At 35.1% G+C, this 24,027-nt stretch overlaps 1 protein-coding gene and 1 pseudogene across 1 annotated transcript; both read left to right on the top strand.

The window, feature by feature from the left end:
* Positions 1 to 13,962: 13,962 nt before the first annotated feature.
* Positions 13,963 to 17,017, top strand: LOC149387652 (polyol transporter 5-like). Its single transcript, XM_089623070.1, has 3 exons — positions 13,963 to 14,280; positions 14,641 to 14,987; positions 15,745 to 17,017. The coding sequence occupies exons 1-3, from the start codon at positions 14,121 to 14,123 to the stop codon at positions 16,837 to 16,839; spliced, it is 1,602 nt and encodes a 533-aa protein (XP_089479196.1). The 5' UTR covers positions 13,963 to 14,120; the 3' UTR covers positions 16,840 to 17,017.
* Positions 17,018 to 21,201: 4,184 nt separating this feature from the next.
* On the top strand, positions 21,202 to 23,627 carry LOC149387651 (polyol transporter 5 pseudogene; annotated as a pseudogene).
* Positions 23,628 to 24,027: the final 400 nt, after the last annotated feature.

The following is a 24,027-nucleotide window of genomic DNA, read 5'->3' as shown; positions in this document are numbered from 1 at the left end:
TATTTACATGTTTGATCAAATTATGAGCATTCAATATTATGACAAGAGATATTTTTTAGCCTTTATCATTGTTTAAAATTTTGAGACCTTAGACGTGGGCCTAACTTCGCAAAGGCAAGGGCCGGCCTTGACTGGTCGGTTTATGTTTTGTGATTTTCTTTTTCGTTGTATTTTGCTCATGGTAGCATTTTATGAAATTCGTAACTTATTAGTTCATTCCAAACATCACGTTTGGAATATAGCCAACGTTTGAAAACTTTTAGGAAAATAGCCAAACAGATGAGGTGACACTTAAATAAGTCAGCAAAATTTCATATTTTGTCCTTCTTTTTTTTTTTTTTTTTTTTGCTACAGTGATTCGTCACTTTCTCTCTCATATAGTTTTTTTTTCTCATCAAAACTTCAAAAATCCATATCTTCCTCATATGAACTCGAAATTGAGTGATTCCAAATCCTACGGATTTGTAGCGAGAAGAGTTTCAAAAATAGACCCATTGTGTTGGATGAAAAATCATGTTTACAACTGTAGAATTCCATCGGAGTTCACTATTGGTACATTAATTGTCGAATTTTTAAATTATTTACATTTTTTGTTAATTATAACATGTTTAATATATGAATATTTAAGTCAAATATAATTGTCATTAGCTATTTTTCTAAAAGTTTACGAACATTGACTACATCCCAATTTTATAGTTTAATTTTAGCTACAAATCTACAACGCCCGCATTTTATTATGAATGAATTTTCTTTAATGAAAAAAAAAACAATAAATAAGGGGAATATATAATAAGAGGCGGGTAAAATTCTTTATATCCAAATGAATTCCAACGCCTCTCTTTAACCGGAGTCTCAAATTTGACCCCTAATATGTGGGTATGAGACCAAGTGGCCAAATAAAAATATAACCATATTATATAATTGTAACATATTCCGAAATATTAGATACATCAGAAAAAGACCCAACAAATGTATTACATTTCACGGCACTTATAAGTCAACATCTTATATCACATGTGTAGACTTTTGTAGCACTAAATAGCTCAGCTGAAAAATAAATAATTAAATAGATTTTATGTAAATATTATATACGAGTTTTTTTTATCGATATTATATATTATATACGAGTTTAATTAGCCGTAGACTGTAGTTCCCTTTTAAAGAAGTAAGTCAATAAGGAACTGGTTTCGATGTATATGCTATATGCCGAATAAATATATAATAAATGATATACTGAGTTTTTTTTTACGTGCTGTCAAGATAGCGACCATATCAATGAGAGATTTTGGAATTCAAACTTTAATAGGTTGAATTAAACCATTGCCAATTTGTTCAAGACTAGGTAATATATGGATAAAAATAAAAATACATCATATCGTGTAACGGAGAATTATATGTACGTACGTTTATGTATAATGAAAATATGTACACGTAGTCATGAGAGAAAAAAAAAGGGAATTTTAAAGTACGATAAATTAGTATATTGTATATATGTTTGACTTTGTAGGCTGTAGCAAGCAAACCTTGTAAGTTGTACTCCAACGTTCGTTTTACAATAATATAAAGAATTTCAAATAAAATAAATATAAAAATGTTTAATATTTACACTTTTTTTTTAGGGAAAACCGAGAATTCCATTAGAAAGAAGTGATTACAATCACTAATGCAGACTTTGAAAGTCCCAAAACAGAGATGCTCATGATCTCGGACTGAACCGAACCCATCGATATGATCAAATGAAAGCGATCAAGGGGTTTAAACGTGGCTTGGAATCCAACAATGGAAAACCAACAAAGCACACAATTAATCGAGCATAACATCAGCTCTTTGACAAAAACCTCTATGGTTGATAGGCAAACCCGAACAACCAAGAGCACAAGACCTCGGAAGAGAGTCTCAAACCTGCATAAACGCTTGTCTAACAGGAATTCCATAACGGAAGGCTGAACGATGGCTAATCCAACTTCAGAAAACAGATAGCTATTGCAAAAAGCAAAGAAAACAGGGAAATTACAATCAAAACAAACACAAAAGACCCCACCAAAGAACAAACGTAATCAAGACCCAAACAACCCGTCACTCGACAAGCTTCAAAGACTCGAACCCACGGCGTGGAACACCTTCAGGAAGCGACGACGAAGGAGGGTCGGACCGCCTAGCTGGCGGCGGCGCTTGGGGCGGCGATGGCGAGGCCGGGCCTAGTGGTGACGCGGTGCCGACCGGAGCTCTGGTGATGGAAGGGGTGCTCGAGGGCGGGGGCGGGGCTCTTGGCGGTGGCCAGCCTCTGGAGCGTGGTCAGAGAGGTTGGGATCGCCGGATCTGAGCTCGGCGGTCGACGGTCGACGGATCTGGGCTCGGCGGTCGACGGTCCTGAGCTCGACGGTCGACGGTCGCCGGATCTGAGCTCGGCAACCTCTGCGACGAAGAAGAAACGAAGAAGAATCGGCCTCTGCGACGGATCCACTGAGAAGGGTCTCGTGGAGAATCGGCCTCCCCTCCGGACCGGAGCCGCGACATCGACGGCGTCCGAACCCAGAGGGGCGGCGGCGGCGCTCACCCCCGCTAGATCTAGATCTAGATCTAATTTGCTATAGAGAGAGAGAGAGAGGGTTTTTAGAGAGAGAGGTTCCTTAAGCATACGTCGTGGAAGATACCCCTATCTTGTTTAATATTTACACTTGTTACGGTTAAATGTCCTAATGGAATGTCATAACTCGTAATTAACCGTCTGAGCATAAGCTCAAAGACATAACTTTAATCCATAGAGGAGAAGCTAAAAACATATGTCCTATTGGATTGTTTAATAAAGTGTATAATGAGAAACTATTCGGATCATAAACTAAAAACGTATGCTAACAAGTAGAACCGTCATAGAGGAGAAGCATAGTAATCTATAACATATTAAGATTGTAAAAAATTGATTGAAAACTAATTTATATGATAACCAGACCAATTTAAAACAACAATCAATGGTATGTCAAAAATAATAAATTGGTCAGGTTGACTGGTCCAGCTTTTTAAATTCGATCGATTGTCTGAGGGTGTTTATGGCTCCCTTGGACCTTTTTTCACTTAGAGAATTGACTGCTCTTTACGTTTTTCAACTTTTCACTTAATTTCATCAATCCACTGTGAATCTCTCAGTCTTCTACGAGAGAAGTCTCGTGTCTACGTCCTCTGATTTAGTTCTCCTCGAGCACCTTGTATGTCTGGCTTCTACTAGGAATAAGTATTTCTTTGAATATCTTCGTCTCCATCCATGTACACCTTTTCTTTGTAAATCACTTTTAAACTCATATATTGTTCATTGATATTGTACTTTTAATTTTTAGTTAAATTTTATATGGATATTATATTTTGTTATGAATATATTAGATGAAAATTGAAAAATCAAATAAATCTAGTGTCAGCCCTAACAAACAAGTCAAACCAAACAAAACATGACTACTAAGAAATTAACCATGTGAAAGCTTTACACTAGTAAACTTGAATGACGTGGGGTATGAATATATGATTAACTCACAATTCCCAAAAATAAAGACGGGTGGATTAAAAAAAGGGGATAAATTAAAGGCCAGCGACCTTACACATGCCCATACATCAACAACTCTCACAAAAAGGTTTTTTTTTTTTTTTTTTTAATTTTTTATGTTTTATTATGATAGATTGATTAGTCTGTTTTAGAAAAAAAGGTTTGGTCTAAAATCATCGAAAAATCTTGAAGAATGGCACGGCACGGTAAGTGAAAACTAGAAATGATAAAGATTTAAGTATTGAGCTATTCAAAGAAATAGTATCTTCAAATGAGACATATGCGTGACGATGTAAACAAAATTGTGTAAGTTCAACAATTTATCGTCCTTTCCCCCCTTAATTTATTCTTTTTTAAGTTTTTATTATAAACCGAAAAAAATATGTATACATATAATTCATAGGAGATGGAAGTCCATTTCTTTAACACGCAACGTCAATAAATATATATATATATATATATATATATATATATATATATATCCTACACGTACATCTGTAGAAGTAAGATTATTTGTATAAGCATTTACGAACTAAGCATTATACTTATGACGTTATTGTGTAGGGTTGATAAGAATAGTACAATTTTGAAGAATATACATTCATGTGAGAGTTGACCTCATCGTTGACTCGATCGCAACAACCAAACCACCGAAATGGACCACATACCCACAATGAGCCGATTATTCCATCTCCATTATAGGGCTCAGCCTGGTCACGCATATCGATGGACCTAAATACAAAAAAGAATTCAAAGCATTTGTTTTATAGTCAAGATATTAAATAGTATGAAAGAATAAATTAATTGTAAAAGTCATACACACAAAATGGAACGTGTAACATTACAATTGGAAATTGCAAATAATCCCTCTCTTAATTAAGTTTTTGTTCACTTTCATTTACGACCACGTTCTTATCGTAGTAGATATATATATATATATATATATATATATATATATATAATATTTCTAGCCTATTTATGTGACTATGTCAACCGTCTTCTCCTAAAACAATTACATCAAGCTTAGTACTCCACGTTGTCTCTAAATTTTCTCAAAATTAGAAAGGTAAATCACGATAACGTGATAATTTGTATCGTATGTAATAAGTACATATTACGTGTCAAGCTTATAACCTAGTTTATCATTAGAAATGATGCAAGTATTTTGAATATTTCAAGGGTTTCTCCAAAACTTAAATCCGAAAATATACGGACAATTGCCACTTTTTAGCTTGAACTCAGAAGAATCCAATTATCTTCTTTCATATATTATATTGTCCTTTTCAGCTACCATGCCAACGCAAAGTTGAATATGAAGTATTTAAAATAAAAATTAATGCATAATTAATCATATGCCTTATAATTCGTGATTACGAATTCAATAATTGGACAACATAACTCTTATAAAAATAACAAATATCATGTGATGTTGTAACTACCTCCAGTTTTCAGTGGATTTGGTCCAATGAAATTCTAAATTCCATGTTATCAATAAAAATTTATTGTTAATTTTTAAATACTTTGCCATGTCTCAAACACACGACCATCACCAAATTCCAAGCATATACATTATGTATTTGTATTAAAAAGTTCACACATCATAAACAATACACGTGAAAGAGAATATTATGCATGTTCGTGAATTGAAATAAGCCATACAAATCGTTATAACACGTACACGTGTTCCAACTCGATCTCTCTTGTTACACGTTTGGTAAAACTTTATTAATTAATATAGCAAAACAAAAATGGCTCCCTAATTTACTCTAAACCATTGCTAGTCCTAGTCTTCATTATCTAAATTATAGGATATAAACAAGGCCACGTCCGTCAAAATTGACAAATAATTATCACATATATTACTCTCCAAATCAATAAACAAAGCCATTTTATAATTTAATATATTATCTTTGAAAGTTCAAAGACTCTGACCGATGTTATATGTTTATATATATGGACTTATAAGAGGTTGCAGCAGCTGGAATTGGCGTATCCAAAATTTTCAAACTCCAATCAGGCACGTGGACCCATATTCGTTATGGGAACAGGCTTATAATATATGCCTATTAATTTATTTTTTTTTATTGTTTTCTTCTGTCAATCCTATGTCTTGTACTTGAGTGAGGTCACAGCGAACCACACGTCTTTAATCACCACCGCTCAGTGTAACTTCTTGAAAAATAATGCTAGCAAGAAGAAGAAAAAAAAAAGGTTGCACTGAATTCCGGTCTCTTATGCGAGTGGTTAGTCACTTAGTTGTAAATATGAACTGCATATATATGTTTATTATTATTGTCATTATATATATTTTTACGTATTTAGTTTGCATAAAGGTGTTTGATTCGTCAGAATACACACAAAATCATACCTATTATCACCAATTTGTAAATTTCACAAGATTTTAGGGGATTTTGGTATATTAATCTTTATCATTTATCGTTACACTAGTATATTAGTAATTCCTGAAATTTTAAGATTTTAAATTTTGATAGTTTTTGCCTGATTTTCACCTAATTTTAGACAGAATCAATGATACGCTTGAATTTAAAGGATTAAATTTCAGCATATAAAAAGGTCCTCTAGTAAAATAGTCTAACTTGAAAGGTTGAAATATCAATTCGGCAAACGTTGTATCCTCAAGCATCTAACTTGGGTGACTCTACTTCTTGTATGTGAGGTCTCTTCTCGAGTGAGTACATGAGTTTAATCTATCGACACAATGATTCGTCTCTATTATTTAATCTTTACAAGATTTCTTTGTAATTTGAGTTTAAATGTTCCATGTGATCAGATATATGAATTTTATGAATGAAAATGTTGTAAACAAAATTGTTGCTGCCATTTTAGATGTGTATATTTTCATAATGAATAAAAAATGAAAAGAAATATGCTTGATGATTACAATCTCATTATTAACGTGATTTCTTCTCTCTGTTGACAAAAAACCAGGAGACTAAATAAAATCGAGTTAATCTAAAAAAAATTATTAGCGATAATAAACTGGAGAGTTTGAAAAATAACAGAAAACCATAAATACATAAACATATTAACAATTATTAACAACTATTAACTGCACCAATTTTAAATACAAAATCAGGAAAAAAAAAAATCATAAACCTATTATCAATTATTAACTATACAACTTTGGAAAAAGAAAATGTTACAAATTATCATAAAAAAATTCATAAAAGCTGAAATATTTATTAATAATTATTACATATTATTAACTGAATACGATTTAGAAGAAAAAAATTCAAAATTGATGTTGATGATGCAGCGAAGACGACTCTTAGAGACAACAAATTGATGTTGTTATTCGCCATTGTCCATGGCTATAGAATTTAGAGAAATTCAATAGAGGAATCTCTATAATAGAGAGAGAGAGAGAGAGAGAGAGAGAGAGAGAGAGAGAGAGAGCATTATTGAAAGAGAAATTTAAAGTATTCTAAGTCGACAATTTAATTGCTAATTCCAAAAGCAAAACTACCGTATATTATTTGAATTAGAAAAACGTCCAAGGGCATATATGATATTGAAAATCTGATGGAATTGCCACGCAAGCGAAATTGGCTGCTTTTACGAATTCTTCAAACATTGACAATTTTGAAATCCTAACGTTTCATGTGGCCTAGTTCATATACACTACTACAAATGTTGGATTCTACAACCCATTTTCTACAATGCTTAAAATAAATGTTGTAGAAACTAGGGATTCTACAACGCTTAACATAAGTGTTGTAGAAACATTGACAATTTTGAAATCCTAACGTTTCATGTGGCCTAGTTCATATACACTACTACAAATGTTGGATTCTACAACCCATTTTCTACAATGCTTAAAATAAATGTTGTAGAAACTAGGGATTCTACAACGCTTAACATAAGTGTTGTAGAAACATTGACAATTTTGAAATCCTAACGTTTCATGTGGCCTAGTTCATATACACTACTACAAATGTTGGATTCTATAACCCATTTTCTACAACGCTTAAAATAAGTGTTGTAGAAACTAGGGATTCTACAACGCTTAACATAAGTGTTGTAGAAAGTTTGTGTTTCTACAACGCTTATGGCTAAGCGTTGTAGAAACTGGGTGTTTCTACAACGCTTACGACTAAGCGTTGTAGAAATTTGGTGTTTCTACAACGGATCCCTAAGCGTTGTAGAAGCTTCTACAACGCTGGATTCTACAACGCTTAATAAGCGTTGTAGAATCATTCTAAAACTGTTTTTAAGCGTTGTAGAATCTCAGTTTTGTAGTAGTGATAATTCTATATAAAATCACACGAACTAAAATACAAAATTTTCGAATTCCTTTCCCGTATCAATTTTAAATTCTAAAAATCGCTAATGAAGAAAAAAAAAAGTGCCAAATTATAGTACTCGTTAAAAAATAGACACCATCCAAATTTCAAATTTGACAACATTCATTTCGCACAATAAGAGTATTTCATTGGCATATAACTTCACAAATGTACCCGTTATTATCTGTTTAACATTAAACAAACATTGCAATTTGTGAACTGTAGTAAAGGTTTTCCTGCGATTAATTAACAACGATTTCATCAAAGACTATTATTATTTTTCTTGCAATAGCACCTCAAAATAAAATGCCATTTCTTGTTGTTGTGTTGTCAGTTGATTATAAATACGAGACCAGACAAATAATATGCCAATCTGCCTTGGAAAATCACAAATTTTCTCCGAATCGGATCAAGTCTCAGGAGGTCAATATGTTTACTTAGATTCAAGTCAAATAATCCCGCTAACCGATCAACTAAGGAGCATAAATTCCAATATAAAATCATGTAGTTGAATTTTCTCGTTCCAGCGACTATATATTAAATTATTAATACATCTTTGATTCAAACAGATATTGAAATAAGCAATCGTCTGTTTTTGTTTGATTTTTCTTTTATGCCCTCCTAGCTCCTTTTTTTTTGTTTGTTAAAAGAACCCTCCTAGCTCTTTAATTAAGAACTAGAGTTAACGAACAACTTAAGGGAGAAGAGAATAATGAATTTTGTAATTTCCAAGCAAACGTATAATAATATACAGTAAGGCTAAAGGTAGGGTAAATATGCACGTACACTTTCGTGATGGAATAACTCATCGATCTAAATAAGTTCGTTAATTATGGTATACTAAACTAAAGCATAAATACGTGAAGTGTTTTTACTTTTTATTAGTAAAGAAAATATATCTTAGTTCACACTTCACACACACAAACACACACACACAAATACACACACAAACACACACACACACACACACATATATATATATATATATATATATATATATATATATATATATATCCAGTGACGGAGTCAGACAAGCAAACCAGGGGGGGCTAATTTGAAAAAAAAGTTTCAGGGGGGGCTTGATTGTAAAAATTTTATAAAAATTGGGCCAAAAGTATAAATTTTTAAGTAATTTTTTAAAAAAAAGGGCAAAAAATGCAAAAAAAAAAAATTTGAGGGGGGGCTTAAGCCCCCCCCGGGCCTATAGTGGCTCCGTCACTAATATATCATATGTATGTAGTAGTGTGTGTGTTTGTGTGTCTGTGTGAGATAGGGAGAGAGAGAGAGAGTCGATGTACTGTTATATTGTTCAGAAAACTGTCGTTGTATGTAAATAATTGGTCATATGTCGCTTTATAAGTTTTAATTAATGCTCACACATGTGATAGGGGCTACAGTGCCAAATATTTTATGAAAATCGAAGTTTGTCAAAAATTTCGTCGGAATCGTTGAAAATAAATTATTTATTGTACGTACTCGAGCTAAGCTCACCCTCGAAAGACTTTATACCCGTAGTTATCTAAGTAATATATATACTTAATATTTCAACATTTTATAACACATATGCGACAAGTAACGTGTACATAAAGATACGCAATCCTAATAGAAATACAAGTTGAAACCTCTACAAGTTGAAATAGAGGTCAAAGTTCAATTTCTCATAAGTTTCTCATATATGACACCGAATTAGTTAGAATAATATACCAATATATATTCCCTTACCTTAATCTGTTCATGTATCTTTGGGTCAACAAGTTCGTGTGTCCGTCCATCTGTACGTTTATGGTGAAAGAATAATGATAATAATCAGCGATATCAGTGTTGTAACCATTTTTTTTTATTGATCTTGGAAAAAATAAACATGACGCACTTTTTGACGTGCTGTTGATTATCAGTGCTCTTGACGAACTTATGTTAACATAATTTTTGTTTCCGTAAACGCATTTGTGGAAACACAATGGCATCGTTTGATATAGCTTTGTTTTACAAAAAAACGCTTTTAGATTTAGTTTTTGGAAAAAACTGTTTTTTTTTTAACTGACAGGTGTTTGGTAAGCTGTTTATAAAACAGTTGTTGTTGGTAACAAAAACTGATTTTACGTTTGGTAAAATAAATATATTATAGTAAAAAAACTAAAATAACATAAATAAATATTTAACAGTGCTATGGATAATCACGTGAGGATATTAGAGTAATTTTATATCAAATACAAAAACGCTTTTTCTAAAAGCTAAGATTCGTAGATTTTGTGACTCATGTACAATTTTTAAAATCGCTTTTGAAATTTTTTTAAAAAACTGTTTTACCAAACAGTAATATTGCAGTTTGGTTTTTGCTAACAGCAAAAACATGCTTAAAAAAGCTGTGCCAAACACGCCCAATGTCTAATTATGATAGATCCGTTTGTCTAAATTTAATTTTTAAGTTTTATAAAGGTGGTCGTTGGATCTCTTTACATGTGAGATCCAACGGTTTAAAACTTGGAGCCTTTGTAACGGCTTTATTCAAATTATATTATATTAAAAATAAATTCTTTATCCTTCCTATAATTTTCTTGTAAGATCTCATCCAATCCCACTCAATACTCTTTATCTTCTGTCTCAATATTTTAGTCAAATTTTGACAGCATGGCATCAAAAGTATATACCCAACGAACAGATGTTGTTCATCTATCCGTTTGAGCCCATGTTTTAAAAAAAAGTTATGACTAAGATATAAGTATTTTACAGAATATAGTTTAAGCACAAATCACAATACATCTTTCGTTAATTTTTATTATTTAAAATGAAATAAAATATAAAATTTAATAAAGTAAATATTATATGTTAAATTTGGTATAAATCAATAAATAATTATTTATATATATGATATTGAATGTAATAATCAAGTTTGAAAAGGCAACAAGTGGGGGGTTGATAGTTTGATTTGATAAGATAGATTAAAAGCACATTTTTGTTGACTCAAGGAAGAAAGTATAGCCACTACTTTTCTAATTAAAAAAAAAAAAAAAAAGTCTAGCTAGCCACTTTTTTTTCTTTCATTTCCTCAAATCAATTAATACAGTTTATCATATAAAACCCTTCCCGTTTACTATAATCCTGCGTAACACGCTTGAATCTAATAATAATTATTATTATTATAATAGAGGAAAAGACTGTTGTCTATGGTATTTTCGTAACGGTGTGCACAGTCCGGTCCAATCTAAAATCGATCAAAAAATCAAACTGAAGCAGTTTAAACGGTTTAGAAAAATTAAACCGGACCGGACCAAATAAGAAAAAAAAATCGGACCGGACCAAACCGGTTATAACGGTCCGGTCCGGTTGAAACCGTTTTAGACCGTTTTACACCGGACCGTTTTGGACCGTTAGACCGTTTTACACCGTTTTAAACCGGATCGTTTTATTTTAACCTATTTTTTATCTATATTTTTCTAAAATAATAACCGGTGCGGTTCTGTTTTAAACCGGTTTGGACCTTTTTAGACCGGACCGTTTTAGACATATTTTTTTAATTAATTTTTTATTTAAATACTAATCAGTCCGGTGCGGTCTAAACCGCGGTTTAAAATTTTTAGACCGTACCGGACCGTTTAAAAGTTCAAACCGGACCGGACCGATGAAATTATAAATCATTTAAAACCGGACCAACGATTTAAAAACTAATGGTCCGGTCTGGTTTACGGCTTTACCGGTTTGTTTGTGCCGCCCTAATACTATTTTGTATAAGTTTTTTTTTTTTTTTTTTAAGTTAGGAGGACATTATTAATCGATGCTACAAAAAACATATATATATATATATATATATATATATAAATATGAAGTTGGATAAATATGAGAATCTATTATACTATCACATAAATACAACTTAAATTTAAATAAATATGGACAATGCATCTAGCGGCATTTGATCCTACGTCCTACTTGTAGAAAGAAAAATGGTATTATCACTTGTCTTGTTTGGGTGGTATTTCGTATGAGTTATAATTGCACACAAACAAACAAAAAATAATGCTTGTTTGATATAATCCTGCGCAAGACGCTGGAATCTACCGTTCATATACAATGTTTTGTTCAACTTTCAAATTTCAATTCCCATCGAATATGATCATTGCGTGTATTTTTTGTGGAAGAATGATTTGAATAATTAAGCTATAACCAATCAAATATCAATATACCAATTTATTGACAAGGCATTCGCAATAATCCGCTGATATGTGTGTTTAATAGGAGATCGTTTTCACATTAAATACAATTAATTAAGCGAACACAATCCTGATGTCGACCTCCAAATTTTAACTCCTTTCTGGAATGCGTTGTAGCACATGCCTAAGTATCTACAAGGTATCTTTCCTTTATAAATTCATTGAGAAAAAGTAAAGAGGCCATATATATAGAAAAAGTCAGATTTTCATACTACTCACAGAAGATCTTCAAAAGTTAAAATCAATCACTCCTTAAAAAAAAAAAATCAATCACTGTTATAAAATTAATTCTCTCTTATCCTTAATCCATATTGAGATTTTTCAAAACCCCTTAATTAACTATCACCTCAATACATGGAGGCACCAATTTATCCTATTTGTTTCCCATCGAGATTAATTAATTTCAGTTCATATAGATCGAGTAATTTAAAATAAAAGTTATTTATGGTGCTTTTTTTTTTAGTTTGAGAAGAATACAAACACATCAACAGCAACACTATGTCGACTGCGGATCATAGTTGGAAATAGTGAATAAAATATATAATTAATACGGACAATGAAACGCAGTGTCGTTGCTGATAGACACAAATTAAGCATTAATTGTGTTTGTTATTGTCGTACAAGTACAAAGCAAGTTGCATGATCCCAAATCGATGTAATTTATTTTCTTTGTTGATAGAAATCGATGTGTTGTTATTTTAATCCTAATTCTCGGATTAACACTTGTGATACACATGTCAATATAAGAGAAATGAACTTGAAATGTTACGGGTTCCGTTAAGGTTGTTAACGTTGTTTTTAGCAGTCTCGTGAGGACCGTGGCTATAAAGATGAAACTAAAATATCATGATCTCTAGAGAGTTTGTTGAATTACAAAGAGAACATCGGGTCGTTTTGACGGTCCAAGAAGGACCGTAGTGATGAAAGGTAAAACCCGAAATACCTCATTCCCCAAAAGTCCTTAAGAAAAGATCAGGTTGATAGTGGTGGTTGTCGATATTGGTCATTTCCTTCGTTGAATAATTGAATCTCTGCTCTCCAACACCTATTAAACATATTTTTCTTCGTTAAATAATCGAATCTTCGCTATCTATCACCTACTTAAGCCAATGATAATGTGATATGCCGGAGCGCGATTTATTCTTCCCGACGCACGCACACACACTAATACATCTAATGATAAATAAATGGAAGAATAAACTATATCAAATAGTGTAGGATTATTTTGATTTAAAATTATAGTATAATTATTTAAATATTAAAGATATAGACTCATGAATTTCACATAATATAGTATGTACGTAGGGGCAATTAGGCCAATAATGCAATAGTGCACCATCTTTTTAAAATATAACTAAAGTTTCATTTTAGCAAGAAAATAGACTATCGGATCAAAGTTAATTAAATTAATTACTTCAGTTTGGTGGATATATTTCCCTAATAAAATAGAATTTGAGCTAGATCATTTAAAAAAAAAAGTAGATAATTGGTTAGTTGCAAAAAATATTTATAGTATGTATGCCTCTTGTTTTAATTTAAATTATTTATTTAATTATTAAATTATTAGACTAAAATTTTAACATAAGGATCTAAAATAGTAATGTTTCAATCTCCTTAAATTAGAAAGTACTACTAATAATTACACAGGATACTATACTCATATTAATTTATTTATTTGATTAGGAACATATTCTGAAAGACTCGATTTAATATTGTGCCAGTCACTATATAATAAAAGCAAATTTTCATGTAATTTATTTATACATAACATTTTCAAAATAATTTTATTTGTTTATTTAACAATGTGTGAAGTAATAAGCAGCAAGAATTATGTATGAGAGAGAGAGAGAGAGTCTGATCTAAATTGTCCAAGTCTTAGTGACGTAAGTTCGGCATTTTCTTTGTCTATATAACCACTCTTCTAATCCTCAACCATATGTCTCCGCACAAATAGTTCCCGTTCTTTAGATAAACACATATACATACATGCTCTTCTTCTTCTTCTTTCTCTAACTATACTCTCTCTCTCTCTCTCTCTCCCAGAGAAAAGAAAAGAAAAGAAAGATAAACACATCAATTATGGCTGACCCGAAAATTCTCAGTAACGAGGACAGCAACAACAATGGAGTTGGACAAAAAACCATCGCAGACTTTGACCCTAAAAAGAGACCCAAAAGGAACGTCTTTGCCATTGCCTGTGCCATCTTAGCTTCCATGACCTCCATTTTACTGGGTTACGGTAAATCTCTCTCTCTCTCTCTCTCAATTAGTTGAGTACTAAATACACTTTTTCGCTAATCAAACCAGAATACTCAAACTTTCACTCCTTTTGTTAAAATTACCATTAACAGCATGGACACACAACACATTCATTCACTATGTATATATCATATATGTATATGTGTGCTATATATATATTGATTATCACCGAGTTTCATCTTAAAGAGAATAGTAGTTTTTTTATACGAAATGACTCGTTATCTTGAATAACTTTTCAAGATCGTATACTGGTTTGGAATTTTTTGAGCTCTATTGTTAAGTAATATATATATATATATATATATATATATATATATATATATATATGGTGTATGTGCAGACATAGGAGTGATGAGCGGGGCAGTGATATACATCCAAAAAGACCTGAAAATAAGCGACCTTCAAGTGGAGATTCTGATGGGGATTCTGAACGTGTACTCGCTTCTGGGCTCCGCCGCCGCCGGGAGGACCTCCGACTGGATAGGGCGGCGATATACCATTGTGTTCGCCGGAGCAATATTCTTCGCCGGAGCGATCCTCATGGGTTTCGCCCCAAACTACGCCTTCCTAATGTTCGGCCGATTCGTGGCCGGAATCGGAGTCGGCTACGCCCTCATGATCGCTCCGGTCTACACCGCCGAGGTCTCTCCGGCGTCGACCCGGGGATTCCTCACATCCTTCCCTGAGGTATATATATATGTGTATATGTGTGTATATATATATAGATATGTTATCTTGGCATAGTTATCATAGCGTTGACAAAATCTTCTATGCCTACATATATATTGTGCTCCGTGACTTGCTTTTTTATTTATTTTAGTTTTTTGGTGCTTATATATTTTATTTTTGAAAATGATTTAAAATGTTATTACTTTTTATAAACTCAACCTATATTGACTGCATTGATATTAAATAAACAGCGTATCTTGAAAAGTTTTTAAAAAAATACATATATATTCATAGTAAAGATTAAAAAAATAATAGTATACAAACGAATGCTACATTAGTTACTCACTACGTAAGAGTGTAAGACAAGACAACCATGAATCAAAAAGTATTGTAATTGTTCAAAAAAATTGAATCAAAAGTATTGCCCTCCATGATTTTTAATTTTTTTTTTAATATGTGTACGTCATTCTTTACCTTTCTTGATGTGTCCCTTTCAAGAATTTTCAAAAAAATAATTTTCTCTGCTTTGTAAATGATGTACATCATGAAAGTCTGAAACGAAACCGAATTATATCTACATTAATATATTATAATAAATGCAATATCTTCGTTGTCACTCTATAGACTCTATACATGTATAAGACCCATACCGACTGCCCTCCATATAATTCCAATTATTATTTTTAATATTTTTATTTCGTATACATATTTTCTTCATGTCTTACAATGTCAATATTTTTTTTTTACTCCAATAACATTTACTCTTATTTTACAGGTGTTCATAAACACGGGAATTCTACTGGGCTACGTGTCAAACTACGCGTTCCGTGGGCTGGGCAATAACATGAACTGGCGCGTGATGCTCGGCGTCGGAGCAATCCCGTCGGTAATGCTCGCCGTCGGAGTTCTGGCGATGCCGGAGTCCCCGCGGTGGCTGGTGATGCAAGGTCGCCTCGGCGACGCTAGAAAAGTCCTCCGAAAGACCTCCGACACGCCGGAAGAAGCCCAGCTCCGACTCTCCGAGATCAAAGAAGCCGCCGGGATCCCCGAGAACTGCGACGAGGACGTCGTCCACGTCAGCAAGCGGAGCCACGGGGAAGGAGTTTGGCGGGAGCTTTTCCTCCACCCGACTCCGGCGATCCGCCACGTCCTCCTCACCGGAATCGGAATCCACTTCTTCCAACAAGCCTCGGGGATCGACGCCGTGGTACTGTACAGCCCCAAGATCTTCAAAAAAGCCGGGATCAACTCAGACGACAAGATTCTTCTCGCCACCGTGGCCGTAGGGTTTGTCAAGACCATGTTCATATTGGTCGCCACGTTCATGCTTGACCGGTTCGGTCGGAGACCCCTCTTGTTGACCAGCGTGGCCGGGATGATCGCCTCTCTCGGGACTCTGGGCATGGCGTTGACCGTGATTGACCAGTCCGACGAGAAGCTCCAGTGGGCTCTGGTGCTGGCGATCGCTATGGTGCTCGCCTACGTGGCGGCGTTCTCGATCGGGATGGGGCCCATCACGTGGGTCTACAGCTCGGAGATTTTTCCGATGCAGCTGAGGGCTCAGGGGACCAGCGCTGGGGTGGCGGTCAACAGGCTCACGAGCGGCGCGATCTCGATGAGCTTCATTTCGCTTTACAAAGCGATCACCATCGGCGGCGCGTTTTTCCTCTTCATGAGCGTCGCGGCTTTTGCGTTCGTCTTCTTCTTCGTTTTGATGCCTGAGACGCGGGGAAGGACGCTTGAGGAAATGGACGTGCTCTTCGGCCGCTTTCACAAGTGGCGGTCCGCCGAGGCCAAGCTCAAAGGGAACAACAAGGACAAGAGAGTCAACGGCAACGACGATAATAACAGTCAAATACAGCTCAATTAAGAGAGTGTGAGAGAGAGTTGGGAAATGAAGGGGTTCAATGTTTTTTTTAGAATGGGCTTTTTCAAGGGGGGCTAGTAAGGTATGTAATTTGTGTGTGGAAAGAAAGGGAAAGAGACCGTTTAAGTGTTGAATTATAATGATATAGTTATAGCAATATTGAAGGTTTGAGGGTTCTATCTACACCAATGAATTATTTGATCCTAATTTATTGGTTTGACTTTGCTATGTTGAAGAAAAATTGCGAGAGCTTGTAAAAATGGGTATAGAGTTTAATCTCCGGTACGTAAAAATGATTGTAAATTGTTCTAATGATATAATAATAGCAATATTGAAGGTTTGAGAGTTCTATCTACACTAATGGATTATATGATCCTAATTTCTTGGTTGGCTATGTTGAAGAAAAATGCGAGAGCTTGTAATAATGGGTATAGAGTTTTATATCCGGTGGGAAATGATTGTAAATCTATTAGCATTTCAGACATAAGAAGCTCATTGAGAAAAGTGAAAGGATGTAGTGAAATATGTTTGATTATTATTAGTCACTAACTAACTACATGCTGTGTGAATGGTTCCCATAAATTTGGTAATGGAAGTTTTCTGTTTGGTTCTGAGCCTTCTTCAACTTTCCACGTGGAATACAGAATTCAGAGTGTAAAAAAAGAAAGTGGTCCATTTTTTATGGGGTAGTAGAAGAATGATGAAAAATGGCTTGGATTTCATAAATGGTGTTAAGAAAATAAGACCTCACATTGCATACTTCCTTGTCTTCTTTTTTCTTTTTCTTTTCCTTTTTTTTTTCTTTTTGTGGCCACATTTAATTTGAGTCTTGGTATGAGGTTAATTTTGTTTTATAAGTACAATAATTATGATCAAGTGGTCCAACTGTTCTTTGTCTTATAATGAAAATAAGAGTACCAATAATTACATAGTGGTCCAGTTCACCAGTGTCCAAACTTGTTGTATTGTCATCATTTATTTTATATGGCTCAAGCTCAAGTGCTCAACTATATTTTGAATGTACTTGAGAATCTAGCCACAAAGGAATCACAATATTGATGCCAGTTAATTTCGCAAGCCGACACAAGTTTTTGGTTGACCAATGACCAATATGGTCAATGCTCTCTCAACTAGTTTATTTGTGTTTATCTCTACAAAATCTCTGCTTTCCTGGAAAATCTCGTCACTCACAAGTTGAAATATGTTAAGCTTATTTTCTGAACAAAGATTGGCTTTTATATTGAAGACTCCCTATAGTTTTTAGTTTTTAAATATCTTCCTAAGATTCACAATCTCGCTTTATGTTTATCTTTATCATTTCCCATCGTCATTCATTTATTGCATCGAATCCTTAAATATACATATTTAGCAGAATGCAGAGACAAATAATCTTACTAGATTCATACATAATTATTTAAACTAAAGTGGGTTTAAATTATATAAAATAAACATACTAGAAATAGAAAACTAAAACAAATGCCCACTTGAAATACATTTATCGAATTTGAGCTATTGCGGTACAATTATAACTCTAAAGAGTAGTGTTCAATTTCCTAATAAATTTAAATAGCAAAAACACAAGTGATTCTTGACCAAGCTCTACATAGTATATATATATTGTCATTGATAATAACCAAACAGTAATACTATTACGTATTGAGTTGTTAAGCATCAAGTTATTTACGTGAAAGTGACTAAATATTTTGCGATGTGCTATATATTAAGACATGCAATGGAATCAAGCAAGCAGATGCAGAGTTGACCAAGAACCCAAAATTGGTAGTACAGTTGGACGATGAGCAGAAAGAAAAGCATGTGAGTTTTGCAGTTCAGGTCTCCCACTTATTGATTAACTAATTAATAAAACACGTGTCTTGAGAATCTGACACATATCTCTCCAAGCAAGCTGATATCAGGATCAGAGATGACGTATATCATTCTAGCTTTGGGGACCCATGCAACGTTGTAGAAAGATTTCTTTTGTTTGATATTGATATGGAATGAAACTCAGCTCAGCCGATTTAATAATTTAATAAATCAAGTGGTGAAACCAATTAGATATCTCTGTTGTTATAATTAAGGCGTTTTTTTTTTTTTTTTGTTAATTATTAAAGGGGGGGGGGATATTTAGTTTGAACGGCCGAGAGTTTAATTATGTCATAACAATATGTGTGAAATCTGAAGTAATTTAATTATAGACTATATATATATAGTACATTGTAATTAAAAAAAATGTCAAAAATATATAAATAACTAAATAGTAAAAGGTTTGATGTACGTAGTAGCTGAAATATTGGGAAAGAGTACCTATTCATGTGCCTAAACAAGTGCGCTGAAAGAGCCAACAAGTGAACCAGATGCTAATTTCAAGTGGGTTTGTTTGATCACATGTTGTGTTGTCTTATTCATGCACGTATGTAATTGGCTCGTAAGGTTAAAATGTTGGAAGGTAGAGTTTATTTAGGTCTTTAATGAACTTGGAAACGATTGCCGTTTTTTTATGCTTTATTTGTTACCTCTTTAGTATTCATTTTCAATTAGGTTATGATTCATTTCAGATCAATCTTAGGTTGTGCTTCTCTCGAAAGATATATTGTTATTGACTAACTTGCTAATGAACTAATGGGCGGTAGAGTTCTAATGTCAAGGTGGAGATTGTAAATATATTGACATTAATTAAACTCAATTTGCAGAGATTACTTGCACATGAAGCTACTCAACGACTATAACTGCTTTTAATATTTGAACTGTTTTTAGGTGAATGTAAACGACAGTTTGACTAGTCTATAAATTCATACCGTGTAGCTCAAGTGTGCAAGGGATCTCGGTGCATAAATACTTGAGGTTAAGAGGGTTCGAAGAGACAACACTTTGTAGAGCGATCAAGGGTTAAACACGGGTGAAAAGATTGAGAGGAAACTATTCTTGAATATCAAAAACTTTGCGAGAATCTTTGAGAGAGACTGAGCTGTTTTGTACATTGTAAGACAGGTGTTCTTGCGTCACCACCAATTAGTGAATCCAGTGGACATAAATCGTGTTTTGATCGAAGCCGGATAAAAATCTATGAGTCATCTTCTCCGTTCTTGATTCTCTTTTGTGTGTGCGTGCTTGTCATTCGAGTCTTGCAAATTCTGTGTATTGAGTGTAATGCAAGTAATTGCTGTTAAGTTCATTTCCACGAGCCTTGAAGATTAAAAGTTCAACAAGAGGAAAGAGAAATGGTTGTTGATGCTATATTTAAGATTCCGTAAAAAAATTGGCACGAGAAATTAGAAACTGCTTATCTGAGTATAAACAGATCAAATTATAATACTTTGCTGAAAATAGATACGTATTCGTATAAATCCAAATTTCCAAGATGACTAAAATCTCGCACGAATTAAGAGTATTTCGTTGGCATCTAAGCTTATAAATGGACTTATTATGATCTGTTTTTTGCAGTTAATATTAAACCACTTCCGTGGTGTTTACTTTTATTACAGGAAAACTTGTTTCCAATGACACTCAGAATATGCATTTACAATATAAGCTTTTATTTATAGGGATAATTTTGTGGTCAACTCTGTTTTGTAGCCAACTATAACAGTCCGAAGATATATCATTTGTTTGTGTAATAGATCTGGTTTGCCAGTTAATGACGTCGCTTGTGGCTTTTAGAAAGGATACTTTATGTCTATATATACTACCGTGTAATAGAAAAGAGAGAATAGAAATTAAGAGAAAACAACAAGAATAATCAGAGAGAAAAGAGCAAATTCCCATAGTTTGTAATCTTTATAATCTCAGATTTTGGTTGGTGGAATTATTCTCCAAGCAAAAGGCAGGACATCGTTTGTTTCGAAACTGGTAACACTTCTCGTCTCAATCTTTTTTTTTTTTTTTATCGATTAATTATCTTGCTACAGAGACTTATTTATTATTAGTGTTAATATATTTTTCATTCTCACAAATTTTCAAAATATTGGACTCAAACATTACAACTGAATTGTAATGGCATTGAAAAAACACTAACCTCTGTTAACGATGACAATGTTTTTGCTACAAATTTCCGTTTATTCAGCTACGAAAATATAACGATAATTCGTAATAATTTCATAAATTAAGTCAATGATTTTTTTTTCAAAGATATTCTGAAATATTTTTAAAAATATATAATTAAAACTAATTTAGTGTTCAAAAACCCTATTTTTGTAGAGAATATTTATTTGAAACGATGTATAAAAACCTATTTTTTTTTTATCTCTTTTCTAAATAAAAGTGTTAAATATTATAGATTACAAAAAAATATCAACGGTATCTCGTCTGTTTAATCGAAATGCGATTTATACCTTCAATTTTCAGATAATACATTAAACATTAAACATGGCTGACCCGAAAGTTATTACAAACGAGGACATCAACAATGGAGGACAAAAAACCATCGCAGACTTTGACACTAAAAGGAGACCCAAAAAGAACGGTTTTGCCATTGCCTGTGCCATCTTAGCTTCCATGACCTCCATTTTACTCGGTTACGGTAACTCTCTATACCTCCGTAGGCGACACATACATATAAAAAGCACTTTATTATACTAATTATAGAACTCAAATATTGTTTCACTTTTGAAAGTTTCACTCATTTTGTCAAATTTCCGTTATATAGCATGGTATATTATATATCACTGATTTTCAAATATAGAAAACAGTAACTCGTGATTTTATAAATCTTTTCAACTAATGATTATCGATTGGGAGGGACATAATGTTGAATATTAGATCGGATACGAATTTGAATTTTGTTGAGCTCTAGTACCAACCATATATACGTATACGTGTGTAGATATAGGAGTGATGAGTGGGGCGGTGATATACATCCAAAAAGACCTGAAAATAAGCGACTTTCAAGTGGAGATTCTGATGGGGATTTTGAACGTGTACTCGCTTCTTGGGTCCGCCGCGGCCGGGAGGACCTCCGACTGGATAGGGCGGCGATACACCATCGTGTTCGCCGGAGCAATATTCTTCGCCGGAGCGATTCTCATGGGTTTCGCCCCAAACTACGCGTTCCTAATGTTCGGCCGATTCGTGGCCGGGATTGGGGTCGGATACGCCCTCGTGATCGCCCCAGTCTACACCACTGAGGTCTCCCCGGCCTCTTCTCGCGGATTCCTCACCTCCTTCCCTGAGGTATAATATTCAATATCTTCTAATTATATATTATCATACAGGTTTTGGGCCGGCTCGACCCTTTTTTTAAAAAGTATCTAGCTGAATTAGGCCAGTTGAAGGGCCTAGACAGAGCCTATGATAATAAGCCCTCAAACCCGGTCCGATCCGGACCCTCAAAAAAGCTCAATCCGAGCCCGGGCCTAATTAAATTCGTTTTCTACCCAACTCTTTTTAAATTTAAAAAAAAAAAAAAAAAAAAAAAAAAAAAAAAACTCATTTTGTTTAAAATTAATTTTTTTATTAAAAAAAAAAGTGGGATTGGATTGAATCAAATGTTTGGGTCGGGTTCAGACTCGCGCCTCTTTTCTTTTTTTCTTTTTTATAAAACGTTGGCTCGGGCATCTCTTAGACATAAAAGAAATAAAAATTTACTAAATATATTACTTGAGCTTGATGCTCAAGTTATTATGTGATTGGTGGATTGAATCAAAATGCAAACGTACAGGTGTTCATAAACACGGGAATTTTGCTGGGGTACGTGTCGAACTACGCGTTCCGCGGGCTGGGCCCGAACGTGAACTGGCGCGTGATGCTGGGCATCGGAGCAATCCCGTCGGTACTGCTCGCCGTCGGAGTTTTGGCGATGCCGGAGTCCCCGCGGTGGCTGGTCATGCAAGGCCGCCTCGGCGACGCCAGAAAAGTCCTCCAAAAGACCTCCGACTCCCCGGAAGAAGCCCAGCTCCGGCTCTCCGAGATCAAAGAAGCCGCCGGGATCCCGGAAAACTGCGACGACGACGTGGTCCACGTCAGCAACATGAAGAGCCACGGGGAAGGCGTGTGGCGGGAGCTTTTCCTCCGCCCAACTCCGGCGATCCGCCACGTCCTCCTCACCGGGATCGGAATCCACTTCTTCCAGCAAGCCTCGGGGATCGACGCGGTGGTGCTGTACAGCCCGAAGATCTTCAAGGCGGCCGGGATAAGCTCCGACGAGAGGATTCTGCTGGCCACCGTGGCGGTGGGGTTCGTGAAGACCATGTTCATCCTGGTGGCCACGTTCATGCTGGACCGGTTCGGCCGGAGACCCTTGCTCTTGTCCAGCGTGGCGGGGATGGTCGCCTCGCTGGCGGGGCTGGGGCTGGCGCTGAGCCTGATCGGGCGGTCGGAGGAGAGGCTGGAGTGGGCGGCGGTGCTGGCGGTGGCCATGGTGCTGGCCTACGTGGCGGCGTTCTCGATCGGGATGGGGCCCATCGTGTGGGTGTACTGCTCGGAGATCTTTCCGCTGCGGCTGAGGGCGCAGGGGACCAGCGCCGGGGTGGCGGTGAACAGGCTCACGAGCGGCGCCATCTCCATGAGCTTCATTTCGCTTTACAAAGCGATCACTATCGGCGGCGCGTTCTTCCTGTTCATGGGCATCGCGGCGTTCGCGTTCGCGTTCTTCTTCGTTCTCATGCCCGAGACTCGGGGAAGGACCCTCGAGGACATGGACCTCCTCTTCGGGAGGTTCCACAAGTGGAGGTCTGCCGATGCCGCGCTTAAAGGGGGGGACGGCGGGGATAGGAAAGTCGACGGCAATCGAGGCGGTCAAAGTCAGCTCAATTAAGAGAGATTTGAGAGAAAGATGTAGGGAAAAAGATGGGAAGGGTTTCCAAGAAAAAAAGAGAGACTTTTTTTTATTGTTCTTTTATAATGATGTAATTGTAATGGATGTTTGAGAGTTCTATAATCTATAACAATGAAACTAACTTTTTTTGGGTTCTTTTATGATGATTTAATAGTAATGGATGTTTGAGTCGTTTGTTATTTGATGAAAAAGTACACTATCCTTGCGATTAAAATTTAAAAGTGTCAAAAGAGTCGGGTCGACTCTTTTTTTTTTTTTTTTTCCTTTTCAAGTCCAAGAGACATCGGGCCTGACTCTTACCCTTATGTTGGAGGGATGGGCGGGACATGTTGGGCCTAGTAAATAGGCCTAAGGTCCAATGTAGGACCAAACCTTCGACTTTTTGGAACGAGATATGATCCCGAGCTTGAAACAAGCTT

Source organism: Urtica dioica, chromosome 8, assembly GCF_054948205.1.
Source record: "Urtica dioica subsp. dioica isolate 48M chromosome 8, U.dioica_male_clone48M_v1_H2, whole genome shotgun sequence".
NCBI classification, from domain to species: Eukaryota; Viridiplantae; Streptophyta; class Magnoliopsida; order Rosales; family Urticaceae; genus Urtica; species Urtica dioica.
Note: the sequence above shows the minus strand (reverse complement) of the source record. Positions and strands in the feature narration are given on the sequence as shown.